This window comes from Bos indicus x Bos taurus, chromosome 12, assembly GCF_003369695.1.
Source record: "Bos indicus x Bos taurus breed Angus x Brahman F1 hybrid chromosome 12, Bos_hybrid_MaternalHap_v2.0, whole genome shotgun sequence".
Lineage (NCBI taxonomy): Eukaryota > Metazoa > Chordata > Mammalia > Artiodactyla > Bovidae > Bos > Bos indicus x Bos taurus.
Genome location: NC_040087.1, coordinates 19145382 through 19167713, shown reverse-complemented (window position 1 = coordinate 19167713; position 22332 = coordinate 19145382). Strand labels below are relative to the sequence as shown.

The 22332-nt window shown below is 44.9% G+C and overlaps 1 protein-coding gene and 1 long non-coding RNA gene across 2 annotated transcripts in view; one reads left to right on the top strand and one right to left on the bottom strand.

Moving 5' to 3' along the window:
• Positions 1 to 21237: 21237 nt before the first annotated feature.
• LOC113902250 lies at positions 21238 to 22208 on the bottom strand. Its single transcript, XR_003513722.1, has 2 exons — positions 22156 to 22208; positions 21238 to 21882 (listed from the first exon to the last, which is right to left on the bottom strand). It is a non-coding gene; the product is annotated as an uncharacterized LOC113902250 (long non-coding RNA).
• The window catches only part of KPNA3 (karyopherin subunit alpha 3), a 97955-nt gene continuing 97665 nt past the window's right edge, over positions 22043 to 22332 (top strand). Inside the window, exon 1 of the mRNA XM_027557294.1 lies at positions 22043 to 22298. Within this exon, the coding sequence (XP_027413095.1) occupies positions 22230 to 22298 (69 nt within the window). The 5' untranslated portion in view covers positions 22043 to 22229. The remainder of the gene's footprint in view (positions 22299 to 22332) is intronic.

Here is a 22332-nt window from a genome sequence, read left to right as displayed (position 1 = left end):
TGACCTGCCTCTTGAGAAACCTATATGTAGGTCAGGAAGCAACAGTTAGAACTGGACATAGATGGGTTCCAGATAGGGAAAGGAGTACACCAAGGCTGTATATTGTCACCCTGCTTATTTAACTTCTATGCAGAGTACATCATGAGAAACGCTAGACTGGAAGAAACACAGGCTGGAATCAAGATTGCCAGGAGAAATATCAATAACCTCAGATATGCAGATGACACCACCCTTATGGCAGAAAGTGAAGAGGAACTAAAGAGCCCCTTGATGAAAGTGAAAGAGGAGAGTGAAAAAGTTGGCTTAAAAGCTCAACATTCGGAAAACGAAGATCATGGCATCTGGTCCCATCACTTCATGGGAAATAGATGGGGAAACAGTGGAAACAGTGTCAGACTTTATTTTTCTGGGCTCCAAAATCACTGCAGATGGTGACTGCAGCCATGAAATTAAAAGATGCTTACTCCTTGGAAGGAAAGTTATGTCCAATCTAGACAGCATATTCAAAAGCAGAGACATTACTTTGCCAACAAAGGTCCATCTAGTCAAGCCTATGGTTTTTCCTGTGGTCATGTATGGATGTGAGAGTTGGACTGTGAAGAAGGCTGAGCGCCAAAGAATTGATGCTTTTGAACTGTGGTATTGAAGACTCTTGAGAGTCCCTTGGACTGCAAGGAGATCCAACCAGTCCATTCTGAAAGAGATCAGCCCTGGGATTTCTTTGGAAGGAATGATGCTAAAGTTGAAACTCCAGTACTTTGGCCACCTCATGTGAAGAGGTGACTCATTGGAAAAGACTCTGATGCTGGGAGGGATTGGGGGCAGGAGGAGAAGGGGACGACAGAGGATGAGATGGCTGGATGGCATCACTGACTTGATGGACGTGAGTCTGGGTGAACTCCGGGAGTTGGTGATGGACAGGGAGGCCTGGCGTGCTACGATTCATGGGGTCGCAAAGAGTCGGACACGACTGAGCGACTGAACTGAACTGAACTGATGTATAAAATAGTTAACTAATGCGAACCTACAAAAAACAGACAAAAGTCTCTGCCCTCTTGAAACATGCATTCTAGTGAGTAAACAGACAGCAGATAAAATATCAACTAAATTACATAGAATTAGTCAGCACGTCCTGGGAGAAAACTCAGTCAGGGAGAAGTGTGGAGAATACTGGGGAGGGCAGGGGTTCCGTGTCCCATGTTGGATGAGGTGTTCAGAGATGGCCTCACCGAGTAGGTGACATTTGAATAAAGGCTTGATGGACATGAGGAGTGAGCAGCAGTGTTTGGAAGAGTGAGTGACAAGCGTGGGAAACACCGAAGGCAAAGAAAGGGCCCTCGGCAGGAGGTTCTCTGTTCTTTTTAGCGGAGGCAGGTGTGCCAGGAGTGAAGTGAACCAGGGCAGTAGGAGGAGATGAGAGCAGAAGCGGGGCCTGTCTGGCTCTGGCCATGGAAAGACCCACTCACACGGCAATCCCAGGAGCAGGAAACACTCCATCACCCGGCATGTGGCCACTCAACTGTGGTCACTAAAGGGAACCAGGGCTTCTGTGGGTCATCACTGATTCCAGATCTGGGGCAAGAAATGAGCATTTTGTCCTTCTAGAAAGCAAGGAGGCTTTCAGAGATGACAGTTTGTTGTTCTTCAGTCTCTCAGTCATGCCCGGCTCTTTGGACCCTGTGGCACGGCAGGCTCCTCGGTCTATGTGATTCTCCTGGCAAGAATACTGGAGTGGGTTGCCACTTCCTTTTCCAGGGGGTCTTCCCAAACCCAGGGATTGAACCCTGAATCTCCTGCATTGCAGATAGATGCTTTACTGCTGAGCCACTGGGGAAGCCCTTAGAGATGACTGGGTTGTATCCAAAAGACTCAGGTCAGGAGCCAGTGAAGTTAAAGAGACTCTCAGCATTCAAAGATGAAATAATTTGAGCATCTCCAATGGATTGAGATTCATCAAATATATTAAAATTTGTGAGTTTATAATTATACCAGGAGAAAAAAAAAACCTCCTCATAGGTCACCTTTACAGGTTGCTAAGGAACCGACTCATCACTCTGAACGCTGGTTTAAAAAGGGAAAGCTGAGCATTTGCCTAGTTTTTTCTATATGAACTATATCTCAGGATAGCTGAATTGTTGTTGAGGAAAAGTTCTTGTTTCAGAAGCTTTCCAGCTAGTAGATGAAGGAGGAATGCTGGGATTAGAATACCGTACATCTCTAATCGCTAATGAGATAACAGAGTAAGCAATGATCATCAGTGCCTGTTAAAAACTCTCAGGGGAAAAGCTTATGGGGCACTTTTAAATGGACGGATCAAGCTGGCAGTGCCTGGATTCACTCGCCAATCCTAGTATCACAAAAGATGAGACAAGCAGACACCACGTGATGCTGATGCGACGCAGTCGGAGGTTCATAGCACCAGCTATAGAGTATCCTTGTCAAAAAATGGACCCTGAGATACTCATGGACTTTGGGAAGGTCATGTACACAGTGCCATATTTAAAATGTGTAACCAGCAAGGACCTACTGTGTAGCACAGGGAACTCTGCTCAGTGTTGTGTGCCAGTGGGAATGGGAGGGGGCTTTAGGGGAGAAAGCATACCTGTGTATGTATGGCTGAGTCTCTTCACTGTTCCTGTGAAACTACCACAGCGTTATTAATCGGCTGTACCCCAGTACAAAATAAACAGTTTAAAGTTTGGGGGAAAAAGAAAGGGACCCTGATCTAGTCACGATGTAACCAATACTTTTCAGGAAATGCAGGGCTTAGGGAAACGTGTTGAATGTTGCCACAGGGATGCAGTCAGCAAAATGCAGAATGTAGGTAACTGCAAAGTATCCCAGTTTTCCCAACAAATAAAAGGAAAGAAGAAAAGAAGGCAGGACAGTTTATTTAAGTGACAAGAGACGTAGAGGATATTTAAACTGACTGCAATGTATGGACCATAAAATACTAATTTTAAAAAGCTGTTAAAAAATAATGAGAAATTTCGAGTATCTGAACACTGATTGAATATTTGATAACATTAAGGCTTTTTAAGGTATGATGATGACATTATGGTTATGATTTTTTTAACATTTACGTGTTTATTTGGCCGCACCAGGTCCTAGTTCTGTCTTCACTGTGGTAGGCGGGATCTTTAACGGTAGCATGTGAGGTCTAGTTCCCCGACCAGGGATCAAACCCCGGCCGCTTGCATTGGGAGTGTGGAGTCTTAGCCATTGGACCACCGAGAAAATCCCAACGGTTATGATTTTTTCTGAGTCCTTATCTTTTAGAGACACACTACTAAAATATGTGTGGATAATATGATGTGAAATCTGGGACTAATTTCAAAATAATCCAGTTAGATATAGGAAAGTAGGATTTCCACATGTAAATAATTGTTGAGGCTTGGCAGTGATCCATTACATTATTTTCTCGGTTTTGTATTGTTTGAAAATGTTCCATAATACAAAGTAGAAAAGGAAGGGGGGATCATGTACAGAGGAGTCATAAAGAAAGACTTTCCATGACACCTGGGGATAATAATCCCTATTTTCTAACTGCAGTGCCAGCACGTAAGTCATCCTCCAGAATTTATTATTGTTTAGTCGCTCAATTGTGTCTGACTCTTTGCAACCCCGTGGACTGTTGCCCACCAGGCTCCTCTGTCCATGGGATTCTCCAGGCAAGAATACTGGAGTGGGTTGCCATTTCCTACTCCAGGGAATCTTCCCAACCCAGGGATGGAACCATGTATCTTACGTCTCCTGCATTGGCAGGCAGGTTCTTTACCACTATCACCATCTGGGAAGCACAATTCAGCTTTAGTAAACGTTAAGTAATATTAAAAGCAAATGAACAACAACAACAACAAAAACCAAACAGCATTACTTTTCTCCTGGAATTTAAAAAAAAAAAAGTTTTGACCAAACCTCCAGAAATGTTCCTTAAGCAAAATATTTTAGTTTTCCCACCCTGTATGTGTGCTTTCATGCTGAGTCGCCTTAATCCTATCTGACTCTGTACACCCCTGTGGACTGTCGCCCACCAGGCTCCTCTCTCCGTGGGGTTTCCCAGGCAAGAATGGAGTGGGTTTCCATTTCCTCCTCCAGGGGATCTTCCCAATCCAGGGATCGAACCCTCATCTCTTACATCTCCTGCATTGGCAGGCGGGTTCTTTACCACTAGAGCCACCTGGGAAGCCCCCCTGAGTATGTCAATAATAGCATTTATAATCAGCTGCAGTATATATCTTTAATGCTTTTATTTTACACCCCTGCTTCCAGATATTTGTCTTGAATAAATCCTGCAGCATAATGAAGTGCCTCAAAATCACAGATTATTTTTCATTCCTTTGCAATTCTCTACACTGTTGAAATGCTACTGGCTCAAGCACGGCCACTGATTAAGGCTGGTGTCGTCAGGTTCTGTTGTATTTGACTCCACTCATGTTAAACCACTGGCTGTGCTGTGCTGTGCTTAGTTGCTCAGTCATGTCCAACTCTTTGCTAGTCCTGGTATTAAAAATAGCCCAGATTTATCTTTCAGGATTATCACCTAACTTTGACATGTCTACTGTGCTTCACAGAAAGAGCTTCACATAAAGAAAAGTGAGGCAGGTTTGGGACAAGAATTGTGTTATTTTGCGGCTATCATTTATCATAGGTAAAGTATGGTGATTTAATGAAGATACTCTCTCTAATAGGGCTTCCCAGGTGGCGTGGTGGTAAAGAATCCCCCTGCCAATGCAGGAGATGCTAGAGACGAGGGTTCAATCACTGGGTCGAGAAGATCCCCTGGAGGAGGAAATGACAACTCTCTCCAGTTTTCTTGCCTGGGGAATTCCATGGACATAGGAGCCTGGTGGCCTACAGTCCCTGGGGTCCCAAAGAGTCGGGCACAGCTTACCAGCATGCAGCCATGCCTTCTCTCCAATTCTAGCTTAAATTTCGTCTGGAAGAGCCCAGTAGGTTCTGTCTGCAGGAAAAGGGCTCTCTGCTTCTGCTTCTGCAGCGGCCCCTACTGGTGCTCTAGTGCAGAGTGGCTGAGACTTCTTTTCCTTGCCCTGGGAAAGAAAGGATGTTCTGTTTTGTAAAGTACTGAGGGACCTAGATGGGTCAACACTTCTCTATTAATATAAAATGAGATTATTCACCAGCTGTTGTTTCACTTCTTTCATCAGAGCCATTGAAATGTTTGCAAAATAGCAGAGGGTTTCTGATGGGAGGAATCATTGTTCAAAAGCCAGACCACCCAGAGGGCACTTCATGTAGTAGGCTTTGCACCCAACCTTTGCAGAAATTCAGTAATGTATTAAAGAGTTTTTTATGATGGGTCTGTGCCATGGGGAAACCACAGCTCCCTCCTTTTTCTTCCCACTGACTTCTTTTTCCCTGTTATTTCCCCCTTTTTTCTAGTATGACCATGTGTGTGCATGCGTGGTAAGTCACTTTAGGCATGTCCAACTCTGTGAGACCCTATGGACTATAGCCTGCTGGTTTCTCTGTCCATGGGATTCTCCAGGCAAGAATACTGGAGTGAGTTGCCATGCTGTCCTCCAGAGGATCTTCCCGATCCAGGGATCAAACTCACGTCTCTTGCAACTCCTATATTGGCAGGCATGTTCATTACCACTAGTGCCACCTAGGAAGCTCTGTGTTGCCTGCTGCCGCTGCTGCTAAGTCGCTTCAGTCGTGTCCGTCTCTGTGCGACCCCATAGACGGCAGCCCAACAGGCTCCCCCGCCCCTGGGATTCTCCAGGCAAGAACACTGGAGTGGGTTGCCATTTCCTTCTCCAATGCATGAAAGTGAAAAGGGAAAGTGAAGTCGCTCAGTCGTGTCTGACTCAACGACCGCATGGACTGCAGCCCACCAGGCTCCTCCATCCATGGGATTTTCCAGGCAAGAGTGCTAGAGTGGGGTGCCATTGCCTTCTCTGTTCCTTCTCCATAGGTCTCCCTAAAAATCTATGGAAAGGAGTTACTAGATAAAGTAAAAACAAGTCCAGTTAAAGAGATAGTAAATGTTTGGATATAAACTTTGTCTTTTTGAGTCCATCTCATGACCTACTGTGTTCTTGATTTTCATAGACTCATAGAATGTTATCCAGGATGGGAGGGAGGAGACCAGAGAAAGAGATACACAAGGAGAAGCATGCTCCTCAGGCTCCATGTGCACTCGAACCATGTGGGCATCCTGGCTTCCCTGGCGGCTCAGTTGGTAACGAATCCACCTGCAAGGTAGGAAACTGGGGTTCAATCCTTGGGCTGGGAAGATCCCCTGGAGAAGGAAATGGCAACCCATTCCAGTATTCCTGCCTGGAAAATCCCATGGACTGAGGAGCCTGGCGGGCTACAGTCCATGGGGTTGCCAGGAGTTGGACACAACTTAGCAACTAAACCACCAACCACCTACCAGGTCTGGAGAGGGGCCTGAGAACCTGCATTTCTGAAAAGCAGTCAAGGGGATAGACAACTCTTTGAACGCAAGGGTCTGAGTTCAGTGGTGTTCCCGTTTACATTTTTCAGTATGTCTGTAAATTTGCCCAAGATTTAGAAAATACAGCCCAAACAGATAGAGTGGCAAAACTATTCTCCCTAAAACTAAATTCCTTAATAAATACTTTGTTGTAAAAATACGTGTGAGAATAGAGCATCATTCAGTATCCATTAAAAAAAAATGGTTCTCCTCTCCTTTCTACTGATGGATCATTCAACCTCGATGGCCATTTCTGTTGCTTTTCTGTTGAAGTGTAAATACAGGAAGCCTATTCTGTACTTGGATCCAGTGTGCTAACCTATAACTACCTTTCCCGTGAAATAATACTTTCCAAGAATGAGTTTCCTAGACACATCTTGATCACGTACGTGACAGGGAAGGTCAGGATCTGGGTCTGTTAATTAGGAGCTGAATGACCTTGGACAAATTGCTTAACCTCTCTGATCCTTAGTTCCTGCACCTAAAACAAGAAAGGAGAGTGGAGGAATTAAAAATTAAAAAGAACATTTTTTTTGAGTGGAAAAATAGGACTACCTATCTCACAGGATTATTGTAAGCTTTAAACAAGATTATGTATGCAAATTACTTGCTACATTATTCGAAGTAAGTACATGAGCCACGTGAAGTGTTCCATAAGCCGAGTTTCAAGACAAATGAAACCCTGAAATTTACATTTAGAATTGCTAAAATGTTTTCCTGTAAACCATTTGGAAGGAAATCTTTCCAAAACATTTCCCACCCCGCTACCTTGTGTTACGGACTTCCCCTGGGGCTCAGTGGTGAAGACTTCTTTACCTGCAATGCAGGAGCCGCAGGAGATTTGGGTTCGATCCCTGGGTTGGGAAGATCCCCTGGAGGAGGTCATGACAACCCACTCCAGTGTTCTTGCCTGGAGAATCCCTATGGACAGAGGAGCCTGGTGGGCTACAGTCCATGGGGTCGCCAAGAGTCGGAGATGACTGAAGTGACGTAGCGTGCACGCACGCACCTTGTGTAACGGTGTATTCCGAATCCAGTTTAGCTCTTCCCTCGTGACTCAGGGTCCTGGTTTTGAAAGTGAGTGACCGCCCTGTCCCGGAACACAGGCATGGCCTCAGCCGGGGCGATGACGATCTTGGCCCTTCTCACAGCCACCCTCCTGGCCCTTTCCCCTGCTAGCACTCCCGCGCCTTCTGTTCATTCTTCCACAATAGCTCTTACCACATGGAGACCAAAATATCTGTCTATTCAGGTTTTTGGCCTCAGACCCTGTTGCTCGGGGCCAGGGCCAGGCCTTCAGTAAGTGTTTGCTGTTGAACGAAGAGCTCCCTAGGCCCCACTTACAGGGTTGGATGTCAGGAACTCAGAAGCATGGCTTGTGTTCATTTATTCAGACACTTTAAAACGCCTCCATGTCCTCAGCCAAGAGCTGAAAGCGCTGCTCTATTTTATCTTTTAAAGATAGCCAGGGAGGGACAGAAATTGTATTCCTCCTTAAAACCTTGTGATGGTTTTTAATTATTGCAGGGCCAAGAAGTTATTTATCCTTCTGGTAAATTTTAAACCGATTCTGTTTTTTTGGTTCTTTGAAGATGCTTCCCTGGTCATTCAGCAGTGAAGAATCTGCCTGCCAAGGAAGAGACGTGGGTTTGTTCCCTGGGTCAGGAATTTTTCCTGGAGAAGGAAACGGACAAGCCACACCAGTATTCTTGCCTGAGAAATCCCATAGTCAGAGGACCTGCTGGGCTGTAGTCCATGGGGTTTCCAAGAGTCGAACACGATTGGGTGACTGAGCACTCTGCACGAGGCTGCCGCTTTCATTGGCAGCAAGGCCACTGAAGCCAGGCAGCCCGTGATTCGAACACTGATCTGCAGTTTGACTCCTGTTTGAAGCCTGTTTGACTCCAGGCTTTGATGCTGAATTTCCAAATCTGTACGAGGTTATAAAAGTTTGCTGAATGGCTACGTGTGTGGAGATGGCAGTAAAGATATTTCCAGAAGTCCTCTTAGGGAGGAGTTTTAACATTTTCTGCTTTGAAAATCCCACTAGGGTTAGGGGCAGGAGTAGGCCTCTAAAGAGCCTCCCTGCGTAATACTAGACTGCTGTGAACTAGAGTTGCAGGGAGCTTCACCTTTTAAACAGTCGGGCATTTTACTTTGCAGAGCACAGAAATGAGCAGGATACCGAGCTGCTTCGTATGGACAAGACTGGTGGTTAATTTCTCAACAACAACTCTCCCTCCCCTTTGTCCTTACTGCCAGAACCGTCTTTCCAACTCTAGAGGCTAAAAACACCAGTATTAGTTACTACAAGCCTGTGACTCAACCCTGGTGGATGAGTTTAAAGATAAATCTTCTGAGATATTTCTGGGAAACGTTTTCTCTTCTGATTTAGGGTGGGAGGCAGGGGATGTGGTGAGAAATGCCACTTTTTCTGCGTGTACGTGTAGTTATGTGCAGGTAGAATTCCTCCAGCCATGGCAGCCATCTTGTGACCACGGGCAACAACTCTGAGGATGAAAACTTACATTCTGTGAATGGCAAAGGAAAACGGCAGGAAGCCCCTGGGCTGGTGCTTGATGACATCGTTGTGCTTCTGAATTAACCAAAGCTAGAAATGATATTTCCAGTGATAATAAACTTTATTGTTTAAGCCATGTTTATATTGCATATTCTGTTACCTGTTACTTATTCAGTATAAAATTGAGGCAGCTAAACCTTGGAGATGGGAGAAGAAGAAGGAGACTTGACGGTAGCACAGCAGGAAAGGACATCAGAGAAAAGCCACTTCTGTTGAGAATTTTGACTTCTATTGGATGTGCAGTGTAGAACTCTGTTTCATGTCTTTGGGGAGGCATCAGCAAATTTATATTGCTTGCGAATAGTTTTGGTGCTAATGGATTGTTATGGGGGACTTGAAGAAGGGTTGAAATCTACATCAAGAATGGTGCGTGATGGTAAATTCCCTGGTGATCCAGTGGTTAGGACTAGATGCTTTGAAGGAACTAGGTCTGGGAACTAGGATCCCACAAGCCCAGTGATGTGGCCAAAAAAAGAAAAAAAGAGTGGTGCTTAATGAAAACAAAGACCTGGGAGTAGCCTTCATACCTTACATAACTTCTGGGTTGTGTAGGGATTAGAGATCCATCTGTCAAGCATCTAGAATGATGCCTAGAACTTGGACATATATGATAAATTATATCTATAAATTATAGATAAATTATAGATATAATAAATTTATTAAATTATAATAAATTATGGACATATATAATAAATAACATATATAATAAATTATAGATGTTATTATTACCTTGTATTTTTAGTTTTAGTTTTACTTTTTGACTGAGCCACGCAGTTCATGGGATCTTAGTTCCCCTACTAAGGACTGAACCCGGGGCCCTTGGCAGTGGTTACAGAGGTCTAACCACTGGTTTGTCATTGTTGTTTAGTTGCTAAGTCGTGTCTGACTCTTTTGAGACCCCATGGACTGTAGCCTGCTAGACTCCTTTGTTCATGGGATTACCTAGACAAGAATACTGACATGAGTTGCCATTTCCTTCTCCAGGGGATCTTCCCTACCCAAGGATCAAACCTACGTCTCCTGTTTGGCAGGCAGATTCCTTACCATTGAGTCGCCTGGGAAGCCCCTTGTGTGTAACTGCTGGACTGCCAGGGAATTCCCACTAGTGTTATTATCTCAGCTCCTATATATGTATCCAGAAAGGAGGCAGAAATCTGATGCTCTTGGGTGGGGCTGTACTGGAGGGCAGACCACGTGGTCGGCTTTGAGAAGAAGGTCTGTGAAAACAACAAGGAGCTGAGCGTCCCTGGCAGGAGCCCTGGCAGGTGCGCAGGGAAATCCCACAGCAGAGCTACTGTGACCCTACAGGTGGGGCAAAAGGCTGAATGCAGAGGCTAGAGGTAGAGGCAGATGGGGCGTTATTACTCAATGGGTGTAAAGTTTCAGTTATGAGAGATGAAGACGTTTGGGAGATCTGAACACAGCAAGTGCACCTAACACTATTCTGCTGCACACTTGAAAACGGCTAAGATGGTCAATTTCGTGTTATGTGTTTCTTACTACAGTTTAAAAAAAAGGAGGGGAGGACCCCAGTTACTAGAACTAAAGCCTACAATCAGAACAGGCTCAACAGAAGCCTGACAATTGTTTGGAGAGAAGCTTCCTGGATTTCCCCTGATTAGTAAAGGACGGGTTCCAGAGCTTACCCTCAAGCTGCCATGTAGAAGTCAAGTTTCCTCAAGAGTGGAATAATACTTTAAGACTCTCTGTTTCTACTCCAGGGGATCTGGGTTCCATCCTGGTCCAGGAACTAAGGTCCCGCATGCTGTGTGGCATGGCCAAAAAAATAAAAATTAAAAATAAAGGGTGGTATAATACTGTGTGGGCTTCCCAGATGGTGCTAGTGGTAAAGAACGTACCTGGCAGTGCAGGAGACACAAGCGACGTGAGTTCGGTTTGTGGGTCAGGAAGATCCCCTGGAGGAGGGCATGGCAACCCACTCCAGTAACCTTGCCTGGAGAATCCCATGGACAGAGGAGCCTCGTGGGCTACAGTCCACAGGGTTGCAAAGAGTTGGATACAACTGAAGTGACTTAGCAAGCAAGAAAGGATAATACTGTGCATGTGTGTGTGTGTGTGTATCTATACATATAATATCTCTTTCTCTCTGTGCTTTTGTGTGCGTGCATGTATGTATCTCCTTACCTTATTTAACCTCTCAAAAGGGCCTTGGGTGTCAACCTAATTTATCTGGACAGCTATGGGGAGCCTTCAAAGCTAGGGACTTGCTTTGGTCATTGTGTTCTGAAAGGACGTAGCATAAACACCACTCGAACTGAGGCTCTAAAGGTTATTGTGGACGTTTGCACCTACTTTCTTGCTCTTCTGTTCTGGCACAGGACTGGCACGTCTCACATAGGAGCTACTCCTGCAACCTTGGTCCCAGATTGTGAAAAGACACGGAGCAGAAGCAGAGCCTTTACCAACGTGGCGGCAGACATGATACCAGAGTAAGGAACACTGGTTGTTACAAGCCACTGGGAGTCAGGGAGTCCTTTGTTACTATGGTAAAGCTGACTGATACATCTGGACAATCACCTTTTTCGAACACACAGGATGGAGAAAAATAATGAATTGTTGTTTTAAGCCACTACATTTCAGGGTCGTTGTAAGGCAAAAATAGATAATCGAAGCATTCTATAGAGAAGGAAGGCTAACTTGATCCTAGGCAGGGTAGAAAGAGAGAAGATAAATTTGAGGAATATTAAAAGAGTGTGTTTGAACTCTTTTGATCACTAATGATAAAACTTGAGCAAAAAGAAGAATCTTATTGGCTAGAGTTACTGAAAAGGAGTGAGGATCAAATGATGTCATGGGGTTGTTTCTCTCCATATCTTGACTACCTTTCCTTGGTTGGATGGGTACCCTGGACTCTCAACAGCGGATTCCAGCAACTCTGAGTACAGCTTCCGCAGCCTCATGTCTTCCAAGGTTCAAGTTCAGTTTTCTACCGACCTTCTTGTCTGATCCTGCCCACAAAGGTCCTGAGATTCACTCTGAATAGACTGACTGAGGTCAGAGCCCACCCCTGAGACGTTCCCTATGACAGTGGCTGCAGAAAAGGATGTATTTGTTATGGGTCTTTCTGTTGAAACTCAACCAGGTTTTTTTGAAAGGAGAATTTATTCAATGATATAACTTAAAAAAAAAGAGAGAAAATTTCATGAACGATTCCAATTTCAGGTGCAGTTTGAATTAGATCCAAAAGAATGTGTCCAGGATTTATTTCTTGACTTTTAAAAATTATGGCCAGCTGAGATACTCATCCTATAGAGGATTTTGAAAACCAAGGAGAAGTGGGTTTGATGACAGTAAGAGGCTACCATCAGGTGTTTGTTTTTTTATTTTTTGGTCACACTTTAGGGGTGTGCAGGTTCACCAGGGATTGAACCCACACCCCCTGCAGTGGAAGCAGGCAGTCCTAACCACTGGACCACCTGGTAAGTCCCTTGGAGTTCTTCTTCCTAATTGATTTCTACAAACAACCATAGCTGTATTAGTCTTGCTGTATGATCACAGGTTTGTGTATAGTAAGGAATTGTTTAAGTTCATTCGTGTTCCAACTGCCCCCAGAGGCAAGATTGTAAAATGAATCCAGATTGCCTGAGCTTAGATCCTGGCTCTCACACTGAGTAACTGTATGACCTAAGGAGAGTCTCTACTCTGTGCCTCAGCTGATCTGTCTGTAAAATGGGATCAACCAAAATCAACCCTGAACATTCATTGGAAGGACTGATGCTGAAGCTGAAGCTCCAACACTTTGGCCACCTGATGTGAAGAGCCAATTCACTGGAAAAGACCCTGATGCTAGGAAAGATTGAGTACAGGAGGAGAAGTGGACAACAGAGAATGAGATATTTGGATGGCATCACCGACTCAATGGACATGAGTTTGAGCAAACTCCAGGAGACGGTGAGGGACAGGGAAGCCTGGCGGGCTGCAGTCCTTGGGGTCACAAAGAGTCAGACATGACTGAGCAAATGAACAATAAAAATGGAAAATGGTACTATCTACTTACCTTGTACGCTTGTCAGTTATATATGTAAATCACTTAGGACAGTGCTTAGAACGTGTTAAATGTAAATGTTAGTTGCTCAGTCGTGTCTGACTCTTTTGAGACCCCCATGGACCATAGCCCACCAGTCTCCTCTGTCCATGGGATTCTCCAGGCAAGAATACCGAAATGGATAGCCATTTCCTTCTCCAGAGGATCTCCTGACCAAGGGATTGAACCCAGGTATCCTACATTGCAGGCAGATTCTTTACTTATTCTCATTTCCATAGTAAACAAATGAAGTAAACTAATGACGACAGGTCTTCAGAATTATGGCTATTTCAAATGGCAGGGCTTGGCTCGGTTCAGATTTTCCTTTGGTAGTAAGAGACTGGAATTATATCTGCTCATACTGTGGGTCAGAAGACATTCTTATGGTATTTTTCTACGTATTTTTAATGTATTCATCTGTCCCATCCCTTTTCCCATTAGTTGGGTTGTCTAATGTTAAGAGAGAAACAACTCATTAGACTTCCCCGGTAGTCCAATAGGTAGAAGCCCGCCTACCAACCTAGGGGGCGCAGGTTTGATCCTTGCTCCAGGAAGATCCCAGGTGCTGCAGGGCAACTGAGTCAGTGCACAACAACTACTGAAGTCGTCCGTGCTTTAGAGTCCGTGCTCTGCGAGGAGAAGCCCATGCACCCCAGTGAAGAGTAGAACCTGCTCACTGCAACTAGAGAAAGCTTGCTCGAAGCAATGAGGACCCGGCACAGCCATAGGTAAATAAACAAATTTTTTTAAAAAGAGAGAAATAACTCATTTTATTGTGCTCCTTTAATATGAAAGAAAACCTAAGCAAAGCTCTACTGAAGTCTAAAGAGAAACAAACTAAAGATTTAATTAGAATATTTTTCAGTCTAGCTTTGAACAATAAGGACCAGTTATTGTCCCCTATCTTTTTATCTTCTCATTGCATAATCTCACTTCTCCTTTTTCTTTTTTACTTTGAGAAGCTTAGAAAAACCGGAATTTCCAAATGAGTGTGACGTTAGCAATTCATATCATGATGAGTTGTAAGTTACTCATAGCTTCTCCTGGTTATTTTTGTTTGGGTTGGTCTGTGTAGTTGTGGTTGATAGAACAATTGTTCTGTGAGTCTGGAATTATCTTGGCTCTAGCAGCTCGCATTCCTATCTGTAATGTGTCCCTCTGTGAGAGTGGCAGGGATTAAGTTCTATGGGGACATTATCCACAGCTCTTGGTTTTGGAGGCTGTTATAGCAGGCTCCATATTGATCTGAAAGTAGGGCAAGTGGATGGGGCTGGAGAGAGGCTTAGATAAGTTGAAGTACTTTCAAAAGTCCTAGAGTGTGCAATTTGCATGGGTTTTATCCCCAAGCTAAAGGGTGGTGGGGAGAGGGAAGTGTGAATTTTGTCTCATTGCTCTGGAAGGCAGACTTGGATCACCAAGAGGATTCTGTTCAAATGCGAACATCTGCTGAACCTGTTCCTGAATTAAATTTTAGGGATGGTTTGGGAATCAGAAATCTCCTGGGTCAACTTATGGGTTTAAATAGCTACCCACATCTTAGGTTTCTCCAGGGCAATTCAACTTGTTTTCTCTTACAAAAGTTGGATGTCATAAATGAAGAAACAAAAATATGTGTCTGAGGACTTCCCTGGAGGTCCAGTGGTTATGACTGCGCTTTTACTGTAGGAGACGTGAGTTTGACCCCTGGTCAGGGAACTAAGATCCTGAATGCCTTGTAGCACAGCCAAAAATTAAAAAGAAAGAAAGTGTGTACTGTGATGTTTTTAATTTTTAAAATCTTTTAAAAAATGTATTTAAAATTGGAGAATAATTGCTTTACAATGGTCGTGTTGGTTTCTGCTGTAGAGCATGAATCAGCTCTAAGTATACATATATTCTTTCCCTCTTAATTTCAAAAATCTTTTTGAATAGCCAGCAAGATTTATTGAATATTCTTGGCCTGAAGAAAATATTTGTTGGTGTTGAATTAGAGTCTCAAAAAACTTGTATTTTTGATCCCTATACACTAATACTTTTTTAAAGCAATTAAAATGTGCTGGGCATTAACTGACTATGGGTGTAGGTATTAATATTTCTTGCTCTATAATGTAAATAGCTGAAGCTTTGGAAGTTTAAGAACTTTCTTGCGATCACAAGTCTAGTAAAAGATGGGAATTGAACATGTTTGCTGCGTGGTGCTAAGCCGGTTCACTCACGTCCATCTCTTTGGAACCCTACAGGCTCCTCTGTCTATGAGATTCTTTAGGCAAGAATACTGGAGTGGACCCACCAGGGTCCTCTGTCCATGGGATTTCCCAGGCAAGAATGCTGGAGTGGGTTGCCATCTTCTTCTCCAGGGATCTTCAGGGATCGAGCCAGAGTTCCCTGTGGCAGCAAGCGGGTTCTTTACCACTAGCGCCACCTCAGAATTGCGAACAAAAGTCTGTCTGTTGCTAAGTCTACGTCCTGGAATTTTCTGGGGTAATGTTCTATGTCTCTGTGTTCCAGTCTGGTACCCACAGTATTGGTGGCTTTTGAGGACTCGAAATGACATTTGTGTGACTGAGGAAATCAGTTGTTTTTTTTAAATATTTCTTCATGTATGGCTGTGCTGGATCTTTGTTGCTGCGCCTTCTCTAGCTGTGGCAAGCAGGGGCTGCTCCCTAGTTGCGGGCTGTGGGCTTCTCACTGCAGGGGCTCATCTTGTTGCAGAGTGTTGCCTCTAGGTTGTGTGGGGTCAGTGGTTGTGGCGCACGCCCTTAGCTCCCAAGCAACTTGTGGAATCATGGGATCGAACCCTTGTTCCTTATTTTGGCAGGCAGAGTCTTAACCACTGAATCACTAGGGAAGTCCAGAAATCAGTTTCTAATTTTATTTAATTTTAATCAAACAATTAAATTTGAATTTAATAGCCACCTGTGTCTAGTGGCTACACATAGCTGTAGGACATCACATTGTTTGGTCTATAAACACAGGCTACTGTGGACTCATGCATAGTAGATCTGGACATCGAAGACAGCAAGTGAGCAAGTAGTTGGAGAAAAAAAAAACCTTTTATGCAAATCAAAGTCATTTAAATTGCAGATTTTAAAGGAAGGTAGACCTCAAAGTTAAAAAACTCACAAAATATAAGTAGGGAAAACTTCTTTTGGAAAGCTTTGATAGTATATTTTATTTTGTTGTTGTTTAGTTGCTAAGTCGTGTCTGACTCTTTGCGACCTCTTGGACTGTAGCCCTCTAGGCTCCTCTGTCTATGGGATTTCCCAGGCAAGACTACTGGAGTGGGTTGCTGTTGCCTTCTCCAAGGATCTTCCTGACCTAGGAATGGAACCTGCATCTCCTGTATTGGCAGGCAGATTCTTTACTGCTGAACCAACGGTTATTAATATATTGGCAGTGTTGATTACAAGGGATATCAGTTCAGCTCAGTTGCTCAGTCGTGTCCGACTCTTTGCGATCCCATGGACTGCAGCATGCCAGGTCTCCCTGTCTATCACCAATGCCTAGAGTTTACTCAGACTCATGTCCATTGAATTGGAGATGCTATCCAGCCATCTCATCCTCTGTTGTCCCGTTCTCCTTCTGCCTTCAATGTTTCCCAGTATCAGACTTTTTTCAAATGAGTCAGTTCTTCCCATCAGGTGGCCAAAGTATTGGAGTTTCAGCTTCAGCATCAGTCCTTCCAATGAATATTCCATCTGATGGAAGGACTGATTTCCTTTATGATGGACTGGTTGGATCTCCTTGCAGTCCAAGGGACTCTTCAAGAGTCTCCTCCAACGCCAACTTGGAAACAGGGAAGAAGTTCTGCCTAGAACTGTATTCATACTGCAAGATTCAGTCCTCTAGGTGTTTTCATTTAGGGAATCATGAATAACCCAAATATCATAGTAAGGACAGAGGAGTATGTTTACAGTCAAACAATTTAACCAAGCTTTTTTGACTTTTACTTTCAGGCTTCTCCTACCTCCAATTATCCTGTTTTCCATGAATGGTTTTAGAGCTGAATATTTACAAATTGGAGCCTTTGCTGCTCAATATTAACAAATAGACTAGGTCTCCTACAAAGAGTGATATACAAACAAAACATAGATGCCTACTTAGTGAAAGTCTACGTGATAGCCCCTTTTCTATCTGACCCCTGGATTTATGGTTGTTACGAAAACCTTGGCTTCTTTGCACACTAGTGCTGAGTCAAATCCCGGAGGCAGACTTTTGCGTGAAGTAGAAAAGGATATCTTTATTGCTTTGCCAGGCAATAAAGTTTTTTTGATTACTTAATTAATTTGGGTGCACCTGGGATTTGTGGCAGTGGGATCTGGCTCCCCTTCCAGGGTTGGAACTCCAGGCCCCTGTCCCCTGCACTGGGAGTGCAGAGTCTTTGCCATGCACCATTAGGTAAGTACCACGTGAGTTCCTTCTTGGATTTGTTGTGTTTGTGTTGCCCTTTGGATATTGTCACCTGACTGTCCGCTGGGAAGGCAGGCAGTGGGTCAGAGGAAGAAGGAGAGTGTGATCGACTCTCCAGGCAGAGCGCCTTTCCCTCCTGTCTCTGCTCTGCTCCCTACTCCCCTGTCCATTAATGCAAGTACCTGATGAAGACACTGTATGGGAGGTGGTGGACATTCAAAGTATGTTTGGAACAGAAATCCATTTGAAAGAAGAATTGTCAAAAAAAAAAAAGTTGTCAGAAGTTTTAGGACAAAGAGGAAGAGTAGAATGGGGGAAAAAAGGAGATGGTGGCTGACAGAGAGACGCCCCAAATTTGAGTCACTGGTGACAGTCATTTCCCAGAGAGTAAGGATTTCAGTGAAAGGACCTCTTGATGAAAGTGAAAGAGGAGAGTGAAAAAGCTGGCTTAAAACTCAACATTAGAAAAACTAAATCAATGCATCCAGTCTCTATCACATCATGGCAAATAGATGGGGAAACAATGGAAACAGTGACAGACTTTATTTTCTTGGGCCCCCAAATCGCCTCAGTTGGTGACTGCAGCCATGAAATTTAAAAATGCTTGCTCCTTGGAAGAAAAGCTATGACCAACCTAGACAGCATATTAAAAAGCAAAGACATTGCCAACAAAGGTCCGTCTAGTCAAAGCTATGGTTTTTCCAGTAGTCATGTGTGGATATGAGAGTTGGACCATAAAGAAAGCTGAGTACTGAAGAACTGATGCTTTTGAACTGTGGTGTTGGAGAAGACTCTTGAGAGTCCCTTGGACTGCAAGGAGATCCAACCAGTCCATCCTAAAGGAGATCAGTCCTGGGTGTTCACTGGAAGGTCTGATGTTGAAGCTGAAACTCCAATACTTTGGCCACCTGATGGGAACAACTGACTCATTTGAAAAGACCCTGATGCTGGGAAAGATTGAAGGTGGGAGGAGAAGGACAGAGGATGAGATGGTTGGATGGCATCACTGACTCGAGGGACAGGAGTCTGAGCAAGCTCCGGGAGTTGGTGATGGACAGGTATGCTGCTATTCATGGGGTCGCAAAGGGTCGGACACGACTGAGTGACTGAATTGAACTTGTTCTCAAGGTCTGTTCCAGTGTGGGGTGGAGCCAGGACAGGGAAAAGAAGGGAGACAAAAAGTGGGCGAGGGTCTGGCTACCATGCTTCTTTACACAGACACATTCTGAAGCAGAAGTCCAAAAAGGCAGGAAATTTAAATTCAGACTCAGACTTCCAGGTTGTAATGGAAGCACATTTGTCAAAGTTTAGAATATATTTTAAGCTTGGAAGCTGGATTTTTAACTTTAAAATTGTAGACATGTGATATATAGACTTCTGTTTGGGATCTTGTCCTTGTGTATTAGGAATCAGCAGCTTATAAGGGTCTTCCTGCTGTGAGCCTTGACACCCATCACACATTTGGGGGATAACTTTTTTTATTGTCTGTCTACTCTGATAGCTCTGAAGTTATGTGAAGGCAGGATACCAGGCTGTCTTATTTACAAATATATCCCAGTGTTAGTGCAATGACTAACACATGGTAAGTACTCACTAAATATGCCTAAAACTCTAAAATGATGACTTACATGGTTGGTGATAGCAAGTAGGGTGAAGAGAAGAGGCAGAAATGGGCAGAGTAATTGGAAAAGAGAAGTTTTTTCGTGCTGCGATTCACGGGGTCGCAAAGAGTTGGACACGACTGAGCGACTGAACTGAACTGAACTGAACAGAGCTTGAACAACAGTGTGCAAGTTTCCCTTCAGTCAGAGGAGTGGCAAATGTGCAACATCTACTGCCTTAAGAACTAGAGTAGCAGTAATCTATTTATTCATTCTAAGCTTTTGGTGTTTTTTTTTTTCCTCCCCATCAAATGCGTGTTTGGACCATTTGGCCCACAATGTGAGGGCCTGGAGTTTTTAAGTGACTTATTCCCTAAAGTGCATTAAAAAACATGAATCTACATTTTAAAACAAAGGAAAAAAGAACCCAGCTTTTTGGTTTCCCTTGAAAAATTGGACCTTTGGCAAGCCTGACCCACAGTCCAATATGGCAAGAATGGTCTGAAGCCTTTAAATAAACCTGTGTTTATCAACAGGCCAATATCCACCATTTACAAAAATGGCCCAGACATAGCCAGGCCAACAAAGGCCTCTGAATTCATGACCTCTGAACCTCAGGTTCTCTGCTGCTGCTGCTGCTAAGTCGCTTCAGTCTTGTCCGACTCTGTGCAACCCCATAGATGGCAGCCCACCAGGCTCCCCCGTCCCTGGGATTCTCCAGGCAAGAACACTGGAGTGGGTTGCCATTTCCTTCTCCAGTGCATGAAAGTGAAAAGTGAAAGTGAAGTCGCTCAGTCATGTCTGACTCTTAGCAACCCCATGGACTGCAGCCTACCAGGCTCCTCCATGGGATTTTCCAGGCAAGAGTACTGGAGTGGGGTGCCATTGCCTTCTCTGCTCAGGTTCTCTAAGTCTCCTTTATTTTGAAAGAGTATCTTCTTCAATCTTTGCATGGTTATATTTCTCCAAACCTTTGAATGACCTCAGTGTCAAATGTTGCTTGTATCTGCCAGAGATTCTGAAACTAAATTATTTCACATACATTCAAAGAAGGGCACCTGCTCCAGAAAGCAACTATTAGTGTTATGGATTCAAATTTCCCTTAATCAATTCCTATGATGACTCTAAAGGGAGATGCTATACTAGAGAGTCTATGGATCAGGGCTCAACTACTTCTTGAATGCTGATATTATGTATGGTGGTGAAGCAGAGGTATTCAGTTCAGTTCAGTTGCTCAGTCGTGTCCAACTCTTTGTGACCCCATGAATTGCAGCACACCAGGCCTCCCTGTCCATCACTAACTCCTGGAGTTCACTCAAACTCACGTCCATCGAGTTGGTGATGCCATCCAACCATCTCATCCTCTGTCGTCCCCTTCTCCTCCTGTCCCCAATCTCTCCCAGCATCAGAGTCTCTTCCAATGAGTCAACTCTTCGCATGAGGTGGCCAAAGTACTGGAGTTTCAGCTTTAGCATCGTTCCTTCCAGAAAAATATCTATTTCTGCTTTATTGACTATGCCAAAGCCTTTGACTGTGTGGATCACAATAAACTGTGGAAAATTCTGAAAGAGATGGGAATACCAGACCACCTGACCCTCCTCTTGAGAAACCTGTATGCAGGTCAGGAAGCAACAGTTAGAACTGGACATGGAACAACAGACTGGTTCCAAATAGGAAAAGGAGTACGTCAAGGCTGTATATTGTCATCCTGCTTATTTAACTTCTATGCAGAGTACATCATGAGAAATGCTTGGCTGGAAGAAGCACAAGCTGGAATCAAGATTGCCAGGAGAAATATCAATAGCCTCAGATATGCAGATGACACTACCCTTATGGCAGAAAGTGAAGAGGAATTAAAAAGCCTCTTGATGAAAGGGAAAGAGGAGAGTGAAAAAGTTGGCTTAAAACTCAACATTCATGGCATCTGGTCCCATCACTTCATGGGAAATAGATGGGGAAACAGTGGAAACAGTGTCAGACTTTATTTTTTGGGCTCCAAAACCACTGCAGATGGTGATTGCAGCCATGAAATTAAAAGACGCTTACTCCTTGGAAGGAAAGTTATGAGATATTGGGGATACATAAATACAGGAACTGCCAGGGTGGAGGCTGCAGAACGGGGCCTGGGACGATGGTGAAAAAACAGACGCTAGAGGGCTAATCAGTTCAAGTAATTATTGGTTATTCATGACGTGCCAGGCACTGTATTAACAGACGGCTTCAGCAGTAGACCCACCACTGTCGCTACTTTTATTGCGCTAATTCCGATGCGGCAAACCAGGTAACACACACACATAAACACACATATAACATACATATGTATGTGTAATATGGAGATAAATGCTAATTATAAAACCAAAGCAGAGCAAGGGAACAGCAAGTGAAGGTGGGTGCTGTCGTAAGTGACCCCGGCCAAACAAGCAAAGGAGCAAAGCAGGAACCGTGGATCCGTTTCTAATTTTCTTGGAAGCCTCCTTCGAAGCCCCGCCCCCTCCCTCCCAATAAGCCAAGAGCAGTCTCCGGGGAAGCTCCTCCCACGCTCCCGCCCAGAGGCGGTCTTGGGGGCGGAGCCCCGCGCCCAGGCTCTCCAAGCGCCCCGCGCAGAAAGCCGCGCGCTTAGGGTTCCCGGCATTCTCTGGGTGCTTTTGCAGGCTTAGAAAATTACCGCCGCCGAAGAATGGCATGCTGGGAACTGTAGTTTCCGGCCGCAGCCTCGCGTCTGAACGGGCAGTAAAAAGCCGCCAAGTGTGGCTCCATTCGTGGCACAGGACTGGCAGCTCCGAAGGGTTGTAGGAAGGGCTCTCTGGAGGGTGAAAGAGTGGGAGGGGAGATCACCCCGAGAACCGTCAGGCAAGTCCAGCTGGCTGAGCATCCAGGCCGGAGGCCGTCACGTGACTCCAGCCCCCTCCGGCGCCCGCGGCTCTCTTCAGCGCCGTTCCCGCCCCGCCCCGCCCCTCGCGTCCATCGGCCCGAGCTTCCCCCGGCGCTGCTGCCACCTCGCGCTCGGAGGCGTCACGGAACGTGCTCGCCTCTCCCCCTCCCCCGCCCTTCCCCACTCCCGCCCTCCCCCACCTACCCCTCCCTCGCCAAGACTCGCCGCCGCCGCCGCCGCAGCCGCAGGAGTAGCCGCCGCCAGAGCCGCGCGCAGCCATGGCCGAGAACCCCGGCTTGGAGAACCACCGCATCAAGAGCTTCAAGAATAAGGGCCGAGATGTGGAGGTGAGTGTGCTTCCGCGGCGGGGGGGTCCGCCCG